This window comes from Oncorhynchus mykiss, chromosome 9 (genome assembly GCF_013265735.2).
Source record: "Oncorhynchus mykiss isolate Arlee chromosome 9, USDA_OmykA_1.1, whole genome shotgun sequence".
Lineage (NCBI taxonomy): Eukaryota > Metazoa > Chordata > Actinopteri > Salmoniformes > Salmonidae > Oncorhynchus > Oncorhynchus mykiss.
Window position 1 is genome coordinate 73,941,831 of NC_048573.1, and position 24,911 is coordinate 73,966,741.

Consider the following 24,911-nt stretch of genomic DNA (forward strand, 5'->3'; position numbering starts at 1 on the left):
ACAGTAATGGTGCAGTCTGGGACAGTAATGGTGCAGTCTGGGACAGTAATGGTGCAGTCTGGGACAGTAATGGTGCAGTCTGGGACAGTAATGGTGCAGTCTGGGACAGTAATGGAGCAGTCTGGGACAGTAATGGTGCAGTCTGGGACAGTAATGGTGCAGTCTGGGACAGTAATGGTGCAGTCTGGGACAATAATGTTGCAGTCTGGGACAGTAATGGTGCAGTCTGGGACAGTAGTGGTGCAGTCTGGGACAGTAATAGTGCAGTCTGGGATAGTAATGCTACAGTCTGGGACAGTAATGGTACAGTCTGGGACAGTAATGGTACAGTCTGGGACAGTAATGGTGCTGTCTGGGACAGTAATGGTGCAGTCTGGGACAGTAATGGAGCAGTCTGGGACAGTAGTGGTGCAGTCTGGGACAGTAGAGGTGCAGTCTGGGACAGTAATGGTGCAGTCTGGGACAGTAATGGTGCAGTCTGGGACAGTAATGGTGCAGTCTGGGACAGTAGTGGTGCAGTCTGGGACAGTAATGGTGCAGTCTGGGACAGTAATGGTTTAGTCTGGGACAGTAATGGTGCAGTCTGGGACAGTAATGGTGCAGTCTGGGACAGTAATGGTACAGTCTGGGAAAGTAATGGTGTAGACAGTAATGGTGCAGACAGTAATAGTGCAGTCTGGGACAGTAGTGGTGCAGGCTGGGACAGTAGTGGTGCAGTCTGGGACAGTAATGCTACAGTCTGGGACAGTAATGGAGCAGTATGGGACAGTAATGGAGCAGTCTGGAACAGTAATGGTGCAGTCTGGGACAGTAATGGAGCAGTCGGGGACAGTAATGGTGCAGTCTGGGACAGTAATGGTACAGTCTGGGACAGTAATGGTGTAGACAGTAATGGTGCAGACAGTAATGGTGCAGTCTGGGACAGTAGTGGTGCAGTCTGGGACAGTAATGTTGCAGTCTGGGACAGTAATGGTGCAGTCTGGGACAGTAATGGTGCAGTCTGGGACAGTAATGGTGCAGTCTGGGACAGTAATGGAGCAGTCTGGGACAGTAATGGTGCAGTCTGGGACAGTAATGGTACAGTCTGGGACAGTAATGGTGTAGACAGTAATGGTGCAGACAGTAATGGTGCAGTCTGGGACAGTAGTGGTGCAGTCTGGGACAGTAATGGTGCAGTCTGGGACAGTAATGGTGCAGTCTGGGACAGTAATGGTGCAGTCTGGGACAGTAATGGTGCAGTCTGGGACAGTAATGGAGCAGTCTGGGACAGTAATGGTACAGTCTGGGACAGTAATGGTAAAGTCTGGGACAGTAATGGTACAGTCTGAGACAGTAATGGTGCAGTCTGGGACAATAAAGGTGCAGTCTGGGACAGTAATGGAGCAGTCTGGGACAGTAATGGTGCAGTTCGGGACAGTAATGGTGCAGTCTGGGACAGTAATGGTGCAGTCTGGGACAGTAATGGTGCAGTCTGGGACAATAATGTTGCAGTCTGGGACAGTAATGGTGCAGTCTGGGACAGTAGTGGTGCTTTCTGGGACAGTAATAGTGCAGTCTGGGACAGTAATGGTGCAGTCTGGGACAGTAATGGTGCAGTCTGTGACAGTAATGGTGCAGTCTGGGACAGTAATGGTACAGTCTGGGACAGTAATGGTGTAGACAGTAATGGTGCAATCTGGGACAGTAATGGTACAGTCTGGGACAGTAATGGTACAGTCTGGGACAGTAATGGTGCTGTCTGGGACAGTAATGGTGCAGTCTGGGACAGTAATGGAGCAGTCTGGGACAGTAGTGGTGCAGTCTGGGACAGTAGAGGTGCAGTCTGGGACAGTAATGGTGCAGTCTGGGACAGTAATGGTGCAGTCTGGGACAGTAATGGTGCAGTCTGGGACAGTAGTGGTGCAGTCTGGGACAGTAATGGTGCAGTCTGGGACAGTAATGGTTTAGTCTGGGACAGTAATGGTGCAGTCTGGGACAGTAATGGTGCAGTCTGGGACAGTAATGGTACAGTCTGGGAAAGTAATGGTGTAGACAGTAATGGTGCAGACAGTAATAGTGCAGTCTGGGACAGTAGTGGTGCAGGCTGGGACAGTAGTGGTGCAGTCTGGGACAGTAATGCTACAGTCTGGGACAGTAATGGAGCAGTATGGGACAGTAATGGAGCAGTCTGGAACAGTAATGGTGCAGTCTGGGACAGTAATGGAGCAGTCGGGGACAGTAATGGTGCAGTCTGGGACAGTAATGGTACAGTCTGGGACAGTAATGGTGTAGACAGTAATGGTGCAGACAGTAATGGTGCAGTCTGGGACAGTAGTGGTGCAGTCTGGGACAGTAATGTTGCAGTCTGGGACAGTAATGGTGCAGTCTGGGACAGTAATGGTGCAGTCTGGGACAGTAATGGTGCAGTCTGGGACAGTAATGGAGCAGTCTGGGACAGTAATGGTGCAGTCTGGGACAGTAATGGTACAGTCTGGGACAGTAATGGTGTAGACAGTAATGGTGCAGACAGTAATGGTGCAGTCTGGGACAGTAGTGGTGCAGTCTGGGACAGTAATGGTGCAGTCTGGGACAGTAATGGTGCAGTCTGGGACAGTAATGGTGCAGTCTGGGACAGTAATGGTGCAGTCTGGGACAGTAATGGAGCAGTCTGGGACAGTAATGGTACAGTCTGGGACAGTAATGGTAAAGTCTGGGACAGTAATGGTACAGTCTGAGACAGTAATGGTGCAGTCTGGGACAATAAAGGTGCAGTCTGGGACAGTAATGGAGCAGTCTGGGACAGTAATGGTGCAGTTCGGGACAGTAATGGTGCAGTCTGGGACAGTAATGGTGCAGTCTGGGACAGTAATGGTGCAGTCTGGGACAATAATGTTGCAGTCTGGGACAGTAATGGTGCAGTCTGGGACAGTAGTGGTGCTTTCTGGGACAGTAATAGTGCAGTCTGGGACAGTAATGGTGCAGTCTGGGACAGTAATGGTGCAGTCTGTGACAGTAATGGTGCAGTCTGGGACAGTAATGGTACAGTCTGGGACAGTAATGGTGTAGACAGTAATGGTGCAATCTGGGACAGTAATGGTGCAGTCTGGGACAGTAATGGTGCAGTCTGGGACAGTAATGGTGCAGTCTGGGACAGTAATGCTACAGTCTGGGACAGTAATGGTACAGTCTGGGACAGTAATGGTGCAGTCTGGGACAGTAATGGTGCAGTCTGGGACAGTAATGGTGCAGTCTGGGACAGTAATGGTGCAGTCTGGGACAGTAATGGAGCAGTCTGGGACAGTAATGGAGCAGTCTGGGACAGTAGTGGTGCAGTCTGGGACAGTAATAGTGCAGTCTGGGACAGTAATGGTGCAGTCTGGGACAGTAATGGTGCAGTCTGGGACAGTAATGGTGCAGTCTGGGACAGTAATGGTACAGTCTGGGACAGTAATGGTGTAGACAGTAATGGTGCAATCTGGGACAGTATTGGTGCAGTCTGGGACAGTAATGGTGCAGTCTGGGACAGTAATGGTGCAGTCTGGGGTAGTAATGCTACAGTCTGGGACAGTAATGGTACAGTCTGGGACAGTAATGGTACAGTCTGGGACAGTAATGGTGCAGTCTGGGACAGTAATGGTGCAGTCTGGGACAGTAATGGAGCAGTCTGGGACAGTAGTGGTGCAGTCTGGGACAGTAGAGGTGCAGTCTGGGACAGTAATGGTGCAGTCTGGGACAGTAATGGTGCAGTCTGGGACAGTAATGGTGCAGTCTGGGACAGTAGTGGTGCAGTCTGGGACAGTAATGGTGCAGTCTGGGACAGTAATGGTGCAGTCTGGGACAGTAATGGTGCAGTCTGGGACAGTAATGGTGCAGTCTGGGACAGTAATGGTACAGTCTGGGAAAGTAATGGTGTAGACAGTAATGGTGCAGACAGTAATAGTGCAGTCTGGGACAGTAGTGGTGCAGTCTGGGACAGTAGTGGTGCAGTCTGGGACAGTAATGCTACAGTCTGGGACAGTAATGGAGCAGTATGGGACAGTAATGGAGCAGTCTGGAACAGTAATGGTGCAGTCTGGGACAGTAATGGAGCAGTCTGGGACAGTAATGGTGCAGTCTGGGACAGTAATGGTACAGTCTGGGACAGTAATGGTGTAGACAGTAATGGTGCAGACAGTAATGGTGCAGTCTGGGACAGTAGTGGTGCAGTCTGGGACAGTAATGGTGCAGTCTGGGACAGTAATGGTGCAGTCTGGGACAGTAATGGTGCAGTCTGGGACAGTAATGGAGCAGTCTGGGACAGTAGTGGTGCAGTCTGGGACAGTAATAGTGCAGTCTGGGACAGTAATGGTGCAGTCTGGGAAAGTAATGGTGCAGTCTGGGACAGTAATGGTGCAGTCTGGGACAGTAATGGTACAGTCTGGGACAGTAATGGTGTAGACAGTAATGGTGCAATCTGGGGCAGTATTGGCGCAGTCTGGGACAGTAATGGTGCAGTCTGGGACAGTAATGGTGCAGTCTGGGATAGTAATGCTACAGTCTGGGACAGTAATGGTACAGTCTGGGACAGTAATGGTACAGTCTGGGACAGTAATGGTGCAGTCTGGGACAGTAATGGTGCAGTCTGGGACAGTAATGGAGCAGTCTGGGACAGTAGTGGTGCAGTCTGGGACAGTAGACGTGCAGTCTGGGACAGTAATGGTGCAGTCTGGGATAGTAATGCTACAGTCTGGGACAGTAATGGTACAGTCTGGGACAGTAATGGTACAGTCTGGGACAGTAATGGTGCAGTCTGGGACAGTAATGGTGCAGTCTGGGACAGTAATGGAGCAGTCTGGGACAGTAGTGGTGCAGTCTGGGACAGTAGAGGTGCAGTCTGGGACAGTAATGGTGCAGTCTGGGACAGTAATGGTGCAGTCTGGGACAGTAATGGTGCAGTCTGGGACAGTAGTGGTGCAGTCTGGGACAGTAATGGTGCAGTCTGGGACAGTAATGGTGCAGTCTGGGACAGTAATGGTGCAGTCTGGGACAGTAATGGTGCAGTCTGGGACAGTAATGGTACAGTCTGGGAAAGTAATGGTGTAGACAGTAATGATGCAGACAGTAATAGTGCAGTCTGGGACAGTAGTGGTGCAGTCTGGGACAGTAGTGGTGCAGTCTGGGACAGTAATGCTACAGTTTGGGACAGTAATGGAGCAGTATGGGACAGTAATGGAGCAGTCTGGAACAGTAATGGTGCAGTCTGGGACAGTAATGGAGCAGTCTGGGACAGTAATGGTGCAGTCTGGGACAGTAATGGTACAGTCTGGGACAGTAATGGTGTAGACAGTAATGGTGCAGACAGTAATGGTGCAGTCTGGGACAGTAGTGGTGCAGTCTGGGACAGTAATGGTGCAGTCTGGGACAGTAATGGTGCAGTCTGGGACAGTAATGGTGCAGTCTGGGACAGTAATGGAGCAGTCTGGGACAGTAGTGGTGCAGTCTGGGACAGTAATAGTGCAGTCTGGGACAGTAATGGTGCAGTCTGGGAAAGTAATGGTGCAGTCTGGGACAGTAATGGTGCAGTCTGGGACAGTAATGGAGCAGTCTGGGACAGTAGTGGTGCAGTCTGGGACAGTAGACGTGCAGTCTGGGACAGTAATGGTGCAGTCTGGGACAGTAATGGTGCAGTCTGGGACAGTAATGGTGCAGTCTGGGACAGTAGTGGTGCAGTCTGGGACAGTAATGGTGCAGTCTGGGACAGTAATGGTACAGTCTGGGAAAGTAATGGTGTAGACAGTAATGGTGCAGACAGTAATAGTGCAGTCTGGGACAGTAGTGGTGCAGTCTGGGACAGTAGTGGTGCAGTCTGGGACAGTAATGCTACAGTCTGGGACAGTAATGGAGCAGTATGGGACAGTAATGGAGCAGTCTGGAACAGTAATGGTGCAGTCTGGGACAGTAATGGAGCAGTCTGGGACAGTAATGGTGCAGTCTGGGACAGTAATGGTACAGTCTGGGACAGTAATGGTGTAGACAGTAATGGTGCAGACAGTATTGGTGCAGTCTGGGACAGTAGTGGTGCAGTCTGGGACAGTAATGGTGCAGTCTGGGACAGTAATGGTGCAGTCTGGGACAGTAATGGTGCAGTCTGGGACAGTAATGGAGCAGTCTGGGACAGTAATGGTACAGTCTGGGACAGTAATGGTAAAGTCTGGGACAGTAATGGTACTGTCTGAGACAGTAATGGTGCAGTCTGGGACAATAAAGGTGCAGTCTGGGACAGTAATGGAGCAGTCTGGGACAGTAATGGTGCAGTTCGGGACAGTAATGGTGCAGTCTGGGACAGTAATGGTGCAGTCTGGGACAGTAATGGTGCAGTCTGGGACAATAATGTTGCAGTCTGGGACAGTAATGGTGCAGTCTGGGACAGTAGTGGTGCAGTCTGGGACAGTAATAGTGCAGTCTGGGACAGTAATGGTGCAGTCTGGGACAGTAATGGTGCAGTCTGGGACAGTAATGGTGCAGTCTGGGACAGTAATGGTACAGTCTGGGACAGTAATGGTGTAGACAGTAATGGTGCAATCTGGGACAGTAATGGTGCAGTCTGGGACAGTAATGGTGCAGTCTGGGACAGTAATGCTACAGTCTGGGACAGTAATGGTACAGTCTGGGACAGTAATGGTACAGTCTGGGACAGTAATGGTGCAGTCTGGGACAGTAATGGTGCAGTCTGGGAAAGTAATGGTACAGTCTGGGACAGTAATGCTGCAGTCTGGGACAGTAATGGTGCAGTCTGGGACAATAAAGGTGCAGTCTGGGACAGTAATGGAGCAGTCTGGGACAGTAATGGTGCAGTTCGGGACAGTAATGGTGCAGTCTTGGACAGTAATGGTGCAGTCTGGGACAGTAATGGTGCAGTCTGGGACAATAATGTTGCAGTCTGGGACAGTAATGGTGCAGTCTGGGACAGTAGTGGTGCAGTCTGGGACAGTAATAGTGCAGTCTGGGACAGTAATGGTGCAGTCTGGGACAGTAATGGTGCAGTCTGGGACAGTAATGGTGCAGTCTGGGACAGTAATGGTACAGTCTGGGACAGTAATGGTGTAGACAGTAATGGTGCAATCTGGGACAGTAATGGCGCAGTCTGGGACAGTAATGGTGCAGTCTGGGACAGTAATGGTGCAGTCTGGGATAGTAATGCTACAGTCTGGGACAGTAATGGTACAGTCTGGGACAGTAATTGTACAGTCTGGGACAGTAATGGTGCAGTCTGGGACAGTAATGGTGCAGTCTGGGACAGTAATGGAGCAGTCTGGGACAGTAGTGGTGCAGTCTGGGACAGTAGATGTGCAGTCTGGGACAGTAATGGTGCAGTCTGGGACAGTAATGGTGCAGTCTGGGACAGTAATGGTGCAGTCTGGGACAGTAGTGGTGCAGTCTGGGACAGTAATGGTGCAGTCTGGGACAGTAATGGTGCAGTCTGGGACAGTAATGGTGCAGTCTGGGACAGTAATGGTGCAGTCTGGGACAGTAATGGTACAGTCTGGGAAAGTAATGGTGTAGACAGTAATGGTGCAGACAGTAATAGTGCAGTCTGGGACAGTAGTGGTGCAGTCTGGGACAGTAGTGGTGCAGTCTGGGACAGTAATGGAGCAGTATGGGACAGTAATGGAGCAGTCTGGAACAGTAATGGTGCAGTCTGGGACAGTAATGGAGCAGTCTGGGACAGTAATGGTGCAGTCTGGGACAGTAATGGTACAGTCTGGGACAGTAATGGTGTAGACAGTAATGGTGCAGACAGTAATGGTGCAGTCTGGGACAGTAGTGGTGCAGTCTGGGACAGTAATGGTGCAGTCTGGGACAGTAATGATGCAGTCTGGGACAGTAATGGTGCAGTCTGGGACAGTAATGGTGCAGTCTGGGACAGTAATGGAGCAGTCTGGGACAGTAATGGTGCAGTCTGGGACAGTAATGGTACAGTCTGGGACAGTAATGGTGTAGACAGTAATGGTGCAGACAGTAATGGTGCAGTCTGGGACAGTAGTGGTGCAGTCTGGGACAGTAATGGTGCAGTCTGGGACAGTAATGGTGCAGTCTGGGACAGTAATGGTGCAGTCTGGGACAGTAATGGAGCAGTCTGGGACAGTAATGGTACAGTCTGGGACAGTAATGGTAAAGTCTGGGACAGTAATGGTACAGTCTGAGACAGTAATGGTGCAGTCTGGGACAATAAAGGTGCAGTCTGGGACAGTAATGGAGCAGTCTGGGACAGTAGTGGTGCAGTCTGGGACAGTAGAGGTGCAGTCTGGGACAGTAATGGTGCAGTCTGGGACAGTAATGGTGCAGTCTGGGACAGTAATGGTGCAGTCTGGGACAGTAGTGGTGCAGTCTGGGACAGTAATGGTGCAGTCTGGGACAGTAATGGTGCAGTCTGGGACAGTAATGGTGCAGTCTGGGACAGTAATGGTGCAGTCTGGGACAGTAATGGTACAGTCTGGGAAAGTAATGGTGTAGACAGTAATGGTGCAGACAGTAATAGTGCAGTCTGGGACAGTAGTGGTGCAGTCTGGGACAGTAGTGGTGCAGTCTGGAACAGTAATGCTACAGTCTGGGACAGTAATGGAGCAGTATGGGACAGTAATGGAGCAGTCTGGAACAGTAATGGTGCAGTCTGGGACAGTAATGGAGCAGTCTGGGACAGTAATGGTGCAGTCTGGGACAGTAATGGTACAGTCTGGGACAGTAATGGTGTAGACAGTAATGGTGCAGACAGTAATGGTGCAGTCTGGGACAGTAGTGGTGCAGTCTGGGACAGTAATGGTGCAGTCTGGGACAGTAATGGTGCAGTCTGGGACAGTAATGGTGCAGTCTGGGACAGTAATGGTGCAGTCTGGGACAGTAATGGAGCAGTCTGGGACAGTAGTGGTGCAGTCTGGGACAGTAATAGTGCAGTCTGGGACAGTAGTGGTGCAGTCTGGGACAGTAATGGTGCAGTCTGGGACAGTAATGGTGCAGTCTGGGACAGTAATGGTGCAGTCTGGGACAGTAATGGTGCAGTCTGGGACAGTAATGGTACAGTCTGGGAAAGTAATGGTGTAGACAGTAATGGTGCAGACAGTAATAGTGCAGTCTGGGACAGTAGTGGTGCAGTCTGGGACAGTAGTGGTGCAGTCTGGGACAGTAATGGAGCAGTATGGGACAGTAATGGAGCAGTCTGGAACAGTAATGGTGCAGTCTGGGACAGTAATGGAGCAGTCTGGGACAGTAATGGTGCAGTCTGGGACAGTAATGGTACAGTCTGGGACAGTAATGGTGTAGACAGTAATGGTGCAGACAGTAATGGTGCAGTCTGGGACAGTAGTGGTGCAGTCTGGGACAGTAATGGTGCAGTCTGGGACAGTAATGATGCAGTCTGGGACAGTAATGGTGCAGTCTGGGACAGTAATGGTGCAGTCTGGGACAGTAATGGAGCAGTCTGGGACAGTAATGGTGCAGTCTGGGACAGTAATGGTACAGTCTGGGACAGTAATGGTGTAGACAGTAATGGTGCAGACAGTAATGGTGCAGTCTGGGACAGTAGTGGTGCAGTCTGGGACAGTAATGGTGCAGTCTGGGACAGTAATGGTGCAGTCTGGGACAGTAATGGTGCAGTCTGGGACAGTAATGGAGCAGTCTGGGACAGTAATGGTACAGTCTGGGACAGTAATGGTAAAGTCTGGGACAGTAATGGTACAGTCTGAGACAGTAATGGTGCAGTCTGGGACAATAAAGGTGCAGTCTGGGACAGTAATGGAGCAGTCTGGGACAGTAGTGGTGCAGTCTGGGACAGTAGAGGTGCAGTCTGGGACAGTAATGGTGCAGTCTGGGACAGTAATGGTACAGTCTGGGACAGTAATGGTGAAGTCTGGGACAGTAATGGTGCAGTCTGGGAAAGTAATGGTACAGTCTGGGACAGTAATGCTGCAGTCTGGGACAGTAATGGTGCAGTCTGGGACAATAAAGGTGCAGTCTGGGACAGTAATGGAGCAGTCTGGGACAGTAATGGTGCAGTTCGGGACAGTAATGGTGCAGTCTTGGACAGTAATGGTGCAGTCTGGGAAAGTAATGGTGCAGTCTGGGACAATAATGTTGCAGTCTGGGACAGTAATGGTGCAGTCTGGGACAGTAGTGGTGCAGTCTGGGACAGTAATAGTGCAGTCTGGGACAGTAATGGTGCAGTCTGGGACAGTAATGGTGCAGTCTGGGACAGTAATGGTGCAGTCTGGGACAGTAATGGTACAGTCTGGGACAGTAATGGTGTAGACAGTAATGGTGCAATCTGGGACAGTAATGGCGCAGTCTGGGACAGTAATGGTGCAGTCTGGGACAGTAATGGTGCAGTCTGGGATAGTAATGCTACAGTCTGGGACAGTAATGGTACAGTCTGGGACAGTAATTGTACAGTCTGGGACAGTAATGGTGCAGTCTGGGACAGTAATGGTGCAGTCTGGGACAGTAATGGAGCAGTCTGGGACAGTAGTGGTGCAGTCTGGGACAGTAGATGTGCAGTCTGGGACAGTAATGGTGCAGTCTGGGACAGTAATGGTGCAGTCTGGGACAGTAATGGTGCAGTCTGGGACAGTAGTGGTGCAGTCTGGGACAGTAATGGTGCAGTCTGGGACAGTAATGGTGCAGTCTGGGACAGTAATGGTGCAGTCTGGGACAGTAATGGTGCAGTCTGGGACAGTAATGGTACAGTCTGGGAAAGTAATGGTGTAGACAGTAATGGTGCAGACAGTAATAGTGCAGTCTGGGACAGTAGTGGTGCAGTCTGGGACAGTAGTGGTGCAGTCTGGGACAGTAATGGAGCAGTATGGGACAGTAATGGAGCAGTCTGGAACAGTAATGGTGCAGTCTGGGACAGTAATGGAGCAGTCTGGGACAGTAATGGTGCAGTCTGGGACAGTAATGGTACAGTCTGGGACAGTAATGGTGTAGACAGTAATGGTGCAGACAGTAATGGTGCAGTCTGGGACAGTAGTGGTGCAGTCTGGGACAGTAATGGTGCAGTCTGGGACAGTAATGATGCAGTCTGGGACAGTAATGGTGCAGTCTGGGACAGTAATGGTGCAGTCTGGGACAGTAATGGAGCAGTCTGGGACAGTAATGGTGCAGTCTGGGACAGTAATGGTACAGTCTGGGACAGTAATGGTGTAGACAGTAATGGTGCAGACAGTAATGGTGCAGTCTGGGACAGTAGTGGTGCAGTCTGGGACAGTAATGGTGCAGTCTGGGACAGTAATGGTGCAGTCTGGGACAGTAATGGTGCAGTCTGGGACAGTAATGGAGCAGTCTGGGACAGTAATGGTACAGTCTGGGACAGTAATGGTAAAGTCTGGGACAGTAATGGTACAGTCTGAGACAGTAATGGTGCAGTCTGGGACAATAAAGGTGCAGTCTGGGACAGTAATGGAGCAGTCTGGGACAGTAGTGGTGCAGTCTGGGACAGTAGAGGTGCAGTCTGGGACAGTAATTGTGCAGTCTGGGACAGTAATGGTGCAGTCTGGGACAGTAATGGTGCAGTCTGGGACAGTAGTGGTGCAGTCTGGGACAGTAATGGTGCAGTCTGGGACAGTAATGGTGCAGTCTGGGACAGTAATGGTGCAGTCTGGGACAGTAATGGTGCAGTCTGGGACAGTAATGGTACAGTCTGGGAAAGTAATGGTGTAGACAGTAATGGTGCAGACAGTAATAGTGCAGTCTGGGACAGTAGTGGTGCAGTCTGGGACAGTAGTGGTGCAGTCTGGAACAGTAATGCTACAGTCTGGGACAGTAATGGAGCAGTATGGGACAGTAATGGAGCAGTCTGGAACAGTAATGGTGCAGTCTGGGACAGTAATGGAGCAGTCTGGTACAGTAATGGTGCAGTCTGGGACAGTAATGGTACAGTCTGGGACAGTAATGGTGTAGACAGTAATGGTGCAGACAGTAATGGTGCAGTCTGGGACAGTAGTGGTGCAGTCTGGGACAGTAATGGTGCAGTCTGGGACAGTAATGGTGCAGTCTGGGACAGTAATGGTGCAGTCTGGGACAGTAATGGTGCAGTCTGGGACAGTAATGGAGCAGTCTGGGACAGTAGTGGTGCAGTCTGGGACAGTAATAGTGCAGTCTGGGACAGTAATGGTGAAGTCTGGGACAGTAATGGTGCAGTCTGGGACAGTAATGGTACAGTCTGGGACAGTAATGGTGTAGACAGTAATGGTGCAATCTGGGACAGTATTGGCGCAGTCTGGGACAGTAATGGTGCAGTCTGGGACAGTAATGGTGCAGTCTGGGATAGTAATGCTACAGTCTGGGACAGTAATGGTACAGTCTGGGACAGTAATGGTACAGTCTGGGACAGTAATGGTGCAGTCTGGGACAGTAATGGTGCAGTCTGGGACAGTAATGGAGCAGTCTGGGACAGTAGTGGTGCAGTCTGGGACAGTAGAGGTGCAGTCTGGGACAGTAATGGTGCAGTCTGGGACAGTAATGGTGCAGTCTGGGACAGTAATGGTGCAGTCTGGGACAGTAGTGGTGCAGTCTGGGACAGTAATGGTGCAGTCTGGGACAGTAATGGTGCAGTCTGGGACAGTAATGGTGCAGTCTGGGACAGTAATGGTGCAGTCTGGGACAGTAATGGTACAGTCTGGGAAAGTAATGGTGTAGACAGTAATGGTCCAGACAGTAATAGTGCAGTCTGGGACAGTAGTGGTGCAGTCTGGGACAGTAGTGGTGCAGTCTGGGACAGTAATGCTACAGTCTGGGACAGTAATGGAGCAGTATGGGACAGTAATGGAGCAGTCTGGAACAGTAATGGTGCAGTCTGGGACAGTAATGGAGCAGTCTGGGACAGTAATGGTGCAGTCTGGGACAGTAATGGTACAGTCTGGGACAGTAATGGTGTAGACAGTAATGGTGCAGACAGTAATGGTGCAGTCTGGGACAGTAGTGGTGCAGTCTGGGACAGTAATGGTGCAGTCTGGGACAGTAATGGTGCAGTCTGGGACAGTAATGGTGCAGTCTGGGACAGTAATGGTGCAGTCTGGGACAGTAATGGAGCAGTCTGGGACAGTAATGGTACAGTCTGGGACAGTAATGGTAAAGTCTGGGACAGTAATGGTACAGTCTGAGACAGTATTGGTGCAGTCTGGGACCATAAAGGTGCAGTCTGGGACAGTAATGGAGCAGTCTGGGACAGTAATGGTGCAGTTCGGGACAGTAATGGTGCAGTCTGGGACAGTAATGGTGCAGTCTGGGACAGTAATGGTGCAGTCTGGGACAATAATGTTGCAGTCTGGGACAGTAATGGAGCAGTGTGGGACAGTAGTGGTGCAGTCTGGGACAGTAATAGTGCAGTCTGGGACAGTAATGGTGCAGTCTGGGACAGTAATGGTGCAGTCTGGGACAGTAATGGTGCAGTCTGGGACAGTAATGGTACAGTCTGGGACAGTAATGGTGTAGACAGTAATGGTGCAATCTGGGACAGTAATGGTGCAGTCTGGGACAGTAATGGTGCAGTCTGGGACAGTAATGGTGCAGTCTGGGACAGTAATGCTACAGTCTGGGACAGTAATGGTACAGTCTGGGACAGTAATGGTACAGTCTGGGACAGTAATGGTGCAGTCTGGGACAGTAATTGTGCAGTCTGGGAAAGTAATGGTACAGTCTGGGACAGTAATGCTGCAGTCTGGGACAGTAATGGTGCAGTCTGGGACAATAAAGGTGCAGTCTGGGACAGTAATGGAGCAGTCTGGGACAGTAATGGTGCAGTTCGGGACAGTAATGGTGCAGTCTGGGACAGTAATGGTGCAGTCTGGGACAGTAATGGTGCAGTCTGGGACAATAATGTTGCAGTCTGGGACAGTAATGGTGCAGTCTGGGACAGTAGTGGTGCAGTCTGGGACAGTAATAGTGCAGTCTGGGACAGTAATGGTGCAGTCTGGGACAGTAATGGTGCAGTCTGGGACAGTAATGGTGCAGTCTGGGACAGTAATGGAGCAGTCTGGGACAGTAATGGTACAGTCTGGGACAGTAATGGTAAAGTCTGGGACAGTAATGGTACAGTCTGAGACAGTAATGGTGCAGTCTGGGACAATACAGGTGCAGTCTGGGACAGTAATGGAGCAGTCTGGGACAGTAATGGTGCAGTTCGGGACAGTAATGGTGCAGTCTGGGACAGTAATGGTGCAGTCTGGGACAGTAATGGTGCAGTCTGGGACAATAATGTTGCAGTCTGGGACAGTAATGGTGCAGTCTGGGACAGTAGTGGTGCAGTCTGGGACAGTAATAGTGCAGTCTGGGACAGTAATGGTGCAGTCTGGGACAGTAATGGTGCAGTCTGGGACAGTAATGGTGCAGTCTGGGACAGTAATTTACAGTCTGGGACAGTAATGGTGTAGACAGTAATGGTGCAATCTGGGACAGTAATGGTGCAGTCTGGGACAGTAATGGTGCAGTCTGGGACAGTAATGGTGCAGTCTGGGACAGTAATGCTACAGTCTGGGACAGTAATGGTACAGTCTGGGACAGTAATGGTACAGTCTGGGACAGTAATGGTGCAGTCTGGGACAGTAATGGTGCAGTCTGGGATAGTAATGGAGCAGTCTGGGACAGTAGTGGTGCAGTCTGGGACAGTAGTGGTGCAGTCTGGGACAGTAATGGTGCAGTCTGGGACAGTAATGGTGCAGTCTGGGACAGTAATGGTGCAGTCTGGGACAGTAATGGTGCAGTCTGGGACAGTAATGGAGCAGTCTGGGACAGTAATGGTACAGTCTGGGACAGTAATGGTGCAGTCTGGGACAGTAATGGTGCAGTCTGGGACAGTAATGGAGCAGTCTGGGACAGTAATGGAGCAGTCTGGGACAGTAATGGAGCAGTCTGGGACAGTAATGGTGCAGACAGTAATGGAGCAGTCTGGGACAGTAATGGTGCAGTCTGGGACAGTAGTGGTGCAGTCTGGGACAGAAATTGAGCAGTCTGGGACAGTAATGGAGCAGTCTGGGACAGTAATGGTGCAGTCTGGGACAGTAATGGTGCAGTCTGGGACATTAACGGTGCAGTCTGGGACAGTAATGGAGCAGTCTGGGACAGTAATGGAGCAATCTGGGACAGTAATGGAGCAGTCTGGGACAGTAATGGAGCAGTCTGGGACAGTAATGGAGCAGTCTGGGACAGTAATGGAGCAATCTGGGACAGTAATGGAGCAGTCTGGGACAGTAATGGAGCAGTCTGGGACAGTAATGGAGCAGTCTGGGACAGTAATGGAGCAGTCTGGGACAGTAATGGAGCAATCTGGGACAGTAATGGAGCAGTCTGGGACAGTAATGGAGCAGTTTGGGACAGTAATAGTGCAGTCTGGAACAGTAGCGGTGCAGTCTGGGACAGTAATGGTGCCGTCTGGGACAGTAACGGTGCAGTCTGGGACAGTAATGGTGCCGTCTGGGACAGTAACGGTGCAGTCTGGGACAGTAATGGTGCAGTCTGGGACAGTAATGGAGCAGTCTGGGACAGTAATGGTGCAGTCTGGGACAGTAGTGGTGCAGTCTGGGACAGTAGTGGAGCAGTCTGGGACAGTGATGGTGCAGTCTGGGACAGTAGTGGTGCAGTCCGGGACAGTAGTGGTGCAGTCTGGGACAGTAGTGGTGCAGTCTGGGACAGTAGTGGTGCAGTCTGGGACAGTAATGGAGCAGTCTGGGACAGTAGTGGTGCAGTCTGGGACAGTAATGGAGCAGTCTGGGACAGTAGTGGTGCAGTCTGGGACAGTAATGGTGCAGTCTGGGACAGTAATGGAGCAGTCTGGGACAGTAGTGGTGCAGTCTGGGACAGTAGTGGTGCAGTCTGGGACAGTAATGGTGCAGTCTGGGACAGTAATGGTGCAATCTGGGACATTAACGGTGCAGTCTGGGACAGTAATGGAGCAGTCTGGGACAGTAATGGAGCAATCTGGGACAGTAATGGAGCAGTCTGGGACAGTAATGGAGCAGTCTGGGACAGTAATGGAGCAGTCTGGGACAGTAATGGAGCAATCTGGGACAGTAATGGAGCAGTCTGGGACAGTAATGGAGCAGTCTGGGACAGTAATGGAGCAGTCTGGGACAGTAATGGAGCAGTCTGGGACAGTAATGGAGCAATCTGGGACAGTAATGGAGCAGTCTGGGACAGTAATGGAGCAGTCTGGGACAGTAATGGAGCAGTCTGGGACAGTAATGGAGCAGTCTGGGACAGTAATGGAGCAGTCTGGGACAGTAATGGAGCAGTCTGGGACAGTAATGGAGCAGTCTGGGACAGTAATGGAGCAGGGCTTCCTCATGCAGTTCCAGCAGGACTTTTACGGGATCAAAGAGAAGGAACAGCAGGAAAAGCTCTCTGTGACGACTCCCCCATCCTGAGTAAGTCACCCCTCCTCAGTACTGAACACACCAACAGTTTGTCTGAGAGAGCTGGATGCTCTACGGACTGAGGTGAGATAACTTAACTTGTTATGGCTGCAATCCCGATATCGGTATAAGTGTCATCAACAACCGCTGAATAGCATAGCGCTACATACAATAAATATGACTATAAATATTTATATTCATGAAATCACAAGTGCAATATAGGAAAACACAGATTAGCCTTTTGTTAATCCACCTGTCGTGTCAGATTTTGAAAATATGCTTTACAGCTAAAGCAATCCAAGCGTTTGTGTAAGTTCATCGATCGCACGACAAAACATTAAGTACACTTAGCATCAGGTAGCTTGGTCACGAAAATCAGAAAAGAAATCAAATTAATTGTTTACCTTTGATGATCTTCGGATGTTTTCACTCACAAGAATCCCAGTTAGACAACAAATGTTCCTTTTGTTCCATAAAGACTATTTTTTAGATCCAAAATACCCCCGTTTGTTTGTCGCGTTATGTTCAGAAATCCACAGGAAAGAGCGGTGACGACAACGCAGACAAATTCCAAATAGTTTCCAAACGTTTTTTTATAATCAACCCTCAGGTTGTTTTTAAAATATATAATCGATAATATATCAACCGCAAATGTCTTTCACAGTAGGAGAGGGAAAAGCAATACCTATCCAAACTCTGTTGCGCGAGCAAAACTCATGTGACCACTTGACGCGATGTTATCGTTCTGGCTCGTTTTTCAAAATAAAAGCCTGAAACTATGTCTGAAGACTGTTGACACCTTGAGGAAGCGATAGGAAAAGGAATCTGGTTGATATCCCTCTAAATGGAGCAAAGGGAGGCTATGGAACATGGAGTTTTCAAAATAGAAGCCACTTCCTGCTTTGATTTTCCTCAGTGTTTCACCTGCAATATCAGTTCTGTTATACTCACAGACAATATTTTGACAGTTTTGGAAACTTTAGAGTGGTTTCTATCCAATACTACTAATACTATGCATATATTAGCAACTGAGACTGAGGAGCTGGCCGTTTACAATGGGCACCTTTTCATCCAAGCTAAAAAAAAAAGTTAAGAGGCACACGTAACAGATCCCCTGTCAGCTCCCCCACACATCCACTGAGGACACACAAAAGCCAGAGATTGTGCTCCTCATTGACTCAAATGACAAATACATTCAAGAGGATAAACTATTTCCCAAACACAAAGTGGCTTAACTCTGGTGCCCAAACACTAGACATGCCCTAGAGCGTGTTGTCGTGGGACAGACTAGGGTCCCCCAGCCACATCATAATTCACACAGGCACAAATGACCTAAGGGCCCAGCAGGAAAGGGTGGCCACAGCTACCACAAAAATACTTTCACCCTGCCACCACACAGCAGGAGAATGCAAACATTTCCCGTGACTGTGCCCCAAAACCTAATGTCTACCTGGTCCACCACTCCAGCCTGGACTTGAACAGCCTTTATGACCAGCTCCACCTCTCCAAGGCAGCAATACCCATCTTTTACCAGGTCCCTGAAGGACATCACCCTCAACCGTAGCCCCAGCACCTCACACAGGAGCAACAGAGCAACGGACACCCCGCCCAGACCAGCGAGACACCCTCCCAGACCTCCTCTCGAAGGACCTGCACCGAGAGAACCCACGCCAAGACCACAGCATCACCAGCCACACACAGGGGGACAAACAGCTACCTGGAGGTGACAGCATTCCCTCCCCCATATGCCCTCCTTGACACAAATACAACATAACCAACAAAAATGGTTCACAACTCCTGTGTGTACACAGTCAATGGTAGGCTTTGAGGGGGACTCCTATGGTAGGTACACCAAATTACCAGGTATGCAGCTCCAGCTCATCTCTTGACAGTAGTACTGTAGACTACTTTATCACTGACCTCAACCCAGAGTCTCTCAGAGTGTTCACAGTCAGCTATCAGATGACAGCAAAATCACAGTCTACTGTACTTGAACAGAGCAATACTCAATCAGCTCGCTGGTTACCGTAGCATCACCCACCTGTAGCATGCGCTCCAGCAGGTATATCTCTCTGGTCACCCCCAAAACCAATTCTTCCTTTGGCCGCCTCTCCTTCCAGTTCTCTGCTGCCAATGACTGGAATGAACTACAAAAATCTCTGAAACTGGAAACACTTACAGTATCTCCCTCACTAGCTTTAAGCACCAGCTGTCAGAGCAGCTCACAGATTACTTGGAAATAAAAAATAAAAATGTCAAGGTTGTGAAACTATTGACATGATAATTGATGATTAAGAATTCCTAATGAATGTTGTTTTTTCAATTTTAAACACTGGGGTGTGTTCCTGTTAACAGTATTGGACTGGGGTGTGTTCCTGTTAACATTATTGGACTGGTGTGTGTTCCTGTTAACAGTATTGGACTGGTGTGTGTTCCTGTTAACATTATTGGACTGGTGTGTGTTCCTGTTAACAGTATTGGACTGGTGTGTGTTCCTGCTAACATTATTGGACTGGTGTGTGTTCCTGTTAACAATATTGGACTGGGGTGTGTTCCTGTTAACATTATTGGACTGGTGTGTTCCTGCTAACAGTATTGGACTGGTGTGTGTTCCTGTTAACAGTATTGGACTGGTGTGTGTTCCTGTTAACAGTATTGGACTGGTGTGTGTTCCTGTTAACAGTATTGGCCTGGGGTGTGTTCCTGTTAACATTATTGGACTGGTGTGTGTTCCTGTTAACAGTATTGGACTGGTGTGTGTTCCTGCTAACATTATTGGACTGGTGTGTGTTCCTGTTAACAATATTGAACTGGTGTGTGTTCCTGCTAACAGTATTGGACTGGTGTGTGTTCCTGTTAACAGTACTGGACTGGTGTGTGTTCCTGTTAACATTATTGGACTGGTGTGTGTTCCTGTTAACAGTATTGGACTGGTGTGTGTTCCTGTTAACATTATTGGACTGGTGTGTGTTCCTGTTAACAGTATTGGACTGGTGTGTTTCCTGTTAACATTATTGGACTGGTGTGTGTTCCTGTTAACATTATTGGACTGGTGTGTGTTCCTGTTCATTAACATTATTGGACTGGTGTGTGTTCCTGTTAACAGTATTGGACTGGTTTGGATGTCATGTTGTAACGATCGTCGTATAAATCAGACCAATGTGCAGCGTGGTATGCGTGCATTCTCTTTTAATGAATAAAACACTGAACAAAAAACAACAAAATCAACGAACGAAATGTGAAGCCATACAAATAGTGCTGACAGGCAACTAAACGTAGACAAGATCCCACAAACACACATGAAGAAATGGCTACCTAAATATGATCCCCAATCAGAGAGTGGTATGGGGGCTGTGCTTTGGCAAAGTGGGTGGGGTTATATCCTTCCTGTTTGGCCCTGTCCGGGGGTGTCCTCGGATGGGGCCACAGTGTCTCCTGACCCCTCCTGTCTCAGCTTCCAGTATTTATGCTGCAGTAGTTTATGTGTCGGGGGGCTAGGGTCAGTTTGTTATATCTGGAGTACTTCTCCTGTCCTATTCGGTGTCCTGTGTGAATGTAAGTGTGCTCTCTCTAATTCTCTCTTTCTCTCTTTCTTTCTCTCTCTCGGAGGACCTGAGCCCTAGGACCATGCCCCAGGACTACCTGACATGATGACTCCTTGCTGTCCCCAGTCCACCTGGCCGTGCTGCTGCTCCAGTTTCAACTGTTCTGCCTTATTATTATTGGACCATGCTGGTCATTTTATGAACATTTGAACATCTTGGCCATGTTCTGTTATAATCTCCACCCGGCACAGCCAGAAGAGGACTGGCCACCCCACATAGCCTGGTTCCTCTCTAGGTTTCTTCCTAGGTTTTGGCCTTTCTAGGGAGTTTTTCCTAGCCACCGTGCTTCTACACCTGCATTGCTTGCTGTTTGTGGTTTTAGGCTGGGTTTCTGTACAGCACTTTGAGATATCAGCTGATGTACGAAGGGCTATATAAATACATTTGATTTGATTTGATTTGACAACCACCTCTTCGTCAACGTCAGCAAGACAATGGAGCTGATCGTGGACAACAGGAAACTGAGGGCCCAGCACGCCCCCATCCACATCTACGGGGGAGTAGTGGAGTGGGTCGAGAGCCTCAAGTTCCTCGGTTTCCACATCACAAAGGAATTAACATGGTCCTCACACACCAAGACAATCGTGAAGAGGGCATGACAACGTCGCTTCCCCCCTCAGTAGGTTGAACGATTTGGCATGGGCCCTCTGATCTTCAAAAAGTGTGCTGCACCATCGAGAGCAACTTGACTGGCTGCATCACCACTTGGTAAAGCAACTGCTTGGCTCCCGACTGCAAGGCGCTACAGAGGGTAGTACGTATGGCCCGGTACGTCAGTGGTACAGAGCTCCCTACCATCCAGGACCTCTATACCAGGTGGTGTCAGAGGAAGGCCCTAAACATCTTACCCCCACAAAAATACCCCCTTTTTCTCCCCAATTTTGTGTTATCCAATTGTTAGTAGCTACCATGCATCCTCCGATACACAACCCAACCAAGCCGCACTGCTTCTTAACACAGCGCGCATCCAACCCGGAAGCCAGACGGAGGAAACACCGTGCATCTGCCAACCTTGGTTAGCGTGCACTGCGCCCGGCCTGCCACAGGAGTTGCTGGTGCGCGATGAGACAAGGATATCCCTACCGCCAAACCCTTCCTAACCCGGACGACGCTAGGCCAATTGTGCTACGCCCCTCTCTCTCTCTCTCTCTCTCTCTCTCTGCATGAGAGAGAGAGAGAGAGCGAGAGCGAGAGAGATTTCCAAACCTTCCAAGTCCCCTAAGCAAGCTGGTCCTGGGGCTCTGTTCACAAACACACCCCACAGAGGAGAGCCAGCCAGCCAGCCACACACACTTCACACATCCCCCTCCTGCACACACAGATGCCTACTCACCCTGTAGTGGCAGGACGTGGTTGGCATGTATCATGATGCTGAGTTGTAGCACCAGCTGAGGAGCGCTCTTCAGGAAGGCCTCCAGCAGCCTCAGCATGGTGATGTCAGCACACTCACACATCAACCTCCAGTGGAAGTGACCGCGGTTGCCGTGCCAACTGCTCTGGGCGCCCAGGTAGAGGGCGTGGACATACCTGTAGAGGAGGAAGGGGGATGAGTGTCAGTTGATCAGTCTGTCAATCAGTCAGTCGAGCAGGTCGATCGATGAATCAGTCAATCAACCAATCAGCCAACCGACTAACCAATCAGCCAACCGACTAATCAATCAGCCAACCGACTAATCAATCAACAATGTATTTACATAGAGCATTTAACAAAACAGTTGTCACAAAGTGCTTTACGTTAACCCTGCCTAGTCCCAGACAGGTTCAGGGCCTAGTCCCAGACAGGTTCAGGGCCTAGTCCCAGACAGGTTCAGGGCCTAGTCCCAGACAGGTTCAGGGCCTAGTCCCAGACAGGTTCAGGGCCTAGTCCCAAACAGGTTCAGGGCCTAGTCCCAGACAGGTTCAGGGCCTAGCCCCAAACAGGTTCAGGGCCTAGTCCCAGACAGGTTCAGGGCCTAGCCTCAGACAGGTTCAGGGCCTAGTCCCAGACAGGTTCAGGGCCTAGCCTCAGACAGGTTCAGGGCCTAGTCCCAGACAGGTTCAGGGCCTAGTCCCAGACAGGTTCAGGGCCTAGTCCCAGACAGGTTCAGGGCCTAGTCCCAGACAGGTTCAGGGCCTAGTCCCAGACAGGTTCCAGTCTACAGACAAACAGACCAAACACTCCACAGTCAGCATGCAGCCAGGCAGGAAACTCACATGGTTACACAGAGGAAATCTACACCACTGCAAATAATGTGCTTTCTTCCTCTTACTTGCCTGTCTTTACTACACAGCAGCCACTCACTTTACCCTCTGTCTGTCTGTCTGTCTGTCTGTCTGTCTGTCTGTCTGTCTGTCTGTCTGTCTGTCTGTCTGTCTGTCTGTCTGTCTGTCTCTCTCTCTCTCTCTCTCTCTCTCTCTCTCTCTCTCTCTCTCTCTCTCTCTCTCTCTCTCTCTCTCTCTCGTTAATTTCTATTGTTTATTTCACTTTTGAATATTATCTACCTCACTTGCTTTGGCAATGTTAACACATGTTTTCCATGCCAATAAAGCCCCTTGAATTGAATTGAATTGAGAGAGAGAACAGACAAGCAGATGAGCTCCTGCATTTTTTGTTTTTACAAAAATATAGATTTAGAGTTCGATAAACTTGGATTTTTACAACGTACTACCCTCTACAATATAACCTTCACTCCAAATCAAAACTCCAAACCTACAATATGATTTTGGACAAATTTAACCTGGAAGGATTCCTACTACCAAAGATTCTTATTTCCAAGGTCTATACAGCAAAATATCTGGAGAACAAACAACAGAAACCTGAAAACACCATCCAACCTGGAACTGAGTAAATCCTGTTTAATCTGAAGCTACAATTAATAATATCCTCTTAAGGATCCACCCCCTTTTTTTTCAATTTCCTCCTAAAATGACATACCCAAATCTAACTGCCTGTAGCTCAGGCCCTGAAGCAAGGATATGCATATTCTTGGTACCATTTGAAAGGAAACACTTTGAAGTTTATGGAAATGTGGAATTAATGTAGAAGAAGTTAAACAAACCCACAGACGAGCAATCGTAAACGGAAAGTCAACCTCCCAGCACAGAGCACTACTCCCTCATTGAAATGAAGGATACATTCACCCAGCTGGAGGTAAGGTAGGTGGAGCTGGAACAGCAGGTGATTACACTTCAGTCAGCACAAAGAAATAGTCCAGCTCAACATTACGCCTCAACCAGACCTGGAGAGCTGGAGGTGGAGAGAGACATATCTGCAGTCTGGACTGTGGTGAGACAACATCAACAGGAGAAAGTGCAGGAGCAGGAGAAGAGCGGAGCACTAGAGGAGAGGATCAGACTGCTGGAGGATAATTTCACCATTATTTAACCAGGTAGGCTAGTTGAGAACACCTTTATTTAACCAGGTAGGCTAGTTGAGAACATGTTCTCATTTGCAACTGCGACCTGGCCAAGATAAAGCGTAGCAATTCGACACAATACAACAACACAGAGTTACACATGGAATAAACAAAACATACAGTCAATAATACAGTAGAACAAAAGAAAACAAAAAGTCTATATACAGTGAGTGCAAATGAGGTAAGTTAAGGGGGTTAAGGCAATAAATAGGCCATGGTGGCGAAGTAATTACAATATTGGTAGATCGGCAGAAGATGAATGTGCAGGTAGAGATACTGGGGTGCAAAGTAGCAAAATAAATAAATAAATAAATACAGTATGGGGATGAGGTAGTTGGATGGGCTGTTTACAGATGGGCTATGTACAGGTGCAACGATCTGTGAGCTGCTCTGACAGTTGGTGCTTAAAGCTAGTGAGGGAGATATGAGTCTCCAGCTTCAGAGATTTTTGCAGTTCGTTCCAGTCATTAGCAGCAGAGAACTAGAAGGAAAGGCGGCCAAAGTAGGAATTGGCTTTGGGGATGACCAGTGAGATATACCTGCTGGAGTACGTGCTATGAGTGGGTGCTGCTATGGTGACCAGTGAGGTGAGATAAGGCGGGGCTTTACCTAGCAGAGACTTGTAAATAACCTGTAGCCAGTGGGTTTGGCGACGAGTATGAAGCGAGGGCCAACGAACGAGAGCGTACAGGTCGCAGTGGTGAGTAGTGTATGGGGCTTTGGTGATAAAACGGATGGCACTGTGATAAACTGCATCCAATTTGTTGAGTAGAGGGTTGGAGGCTATTTTATAGATGACATCACCGAAGTCGAGGATCGGTAGGATGGTCAGTTTTACGAGGGTATGTTTGGCAGCATGAGTGAAGGAGGCTTTGTTGCGATATAGGAAGCCGATTCTAGATTTAATTTTGGATTGGAGATGTTTAATGTGAGTCTGGAAGGAGAGTTTACAGTCTAACCAGACTCCTGGGTATTTGTGGTTGTCCACATATTCAAAGTCAGAACCGTCCAGAGTAGTGATGCTGGACTGGCGGGCAGGTGCGGGCAGTGATCGGTTGAAGAGCATGCATTTAGTTTTACTTGTATTTAAGAGCAGTTGGAGGCCATGGAAGGAGAGTTGTTTGGCGTTGAAGCTCGTCTGGAGGTTAGGTTAACACAGTGTTAATGGAGAACAACCCATTGGAGAGCTGGCAACCCCGGCAGAGAAGCCAGCAGATCAGCACACCTCAGCCCCTGACCATAGCCTCAAATAAATAAAATCCCCCCCAAGCCTCGGGGATCCCACACCCTCTGAGCACCCCCACTGTCAGCCACCCTGATAGCCTTCCTGACAACCCCCCCCCCCCCCCCCCCCCCCCCCCCCCTCTAAACTATGGTGTCCAAACATCCAGCGCAACCTAGACCTTCTGTCTGAGGATCTACTAGGGTCACCCAGCGCACCCTAGACCTTCTGTCTGAGGACCTACTAGGGTCACGCAGCCACATGAAAATACACCCAGGCACAAACAATCTGAGAACACAGCAGGAAAGGGAGTGATTGAAAAAGCTTCTTCTAC

General features: G+C 49.4%; 1 protein-coding gene across 1 annotated transcript in view; it reads right to left on the reverse strand.

The window, feature by feature from the left end:
- The window catches only part of LOC110531282 (XK-related protein 7-like), a 161,146-nt gene that overhangs the window by 46,850 nt on the left and 89,385 nt on the right, over positions 1-24,911 (reverse strand). The window contains exon 2 of the mRNA XM_036986976.1: positions 21,294-21,487. Within this exon, the coding sequence (XP_036842871.1) occupies positions 21,294-21,487 (194 nt within the window). The remainder of the gene's footprint in view (positions 1-21,293; positions 21,488-24,911) is intronic.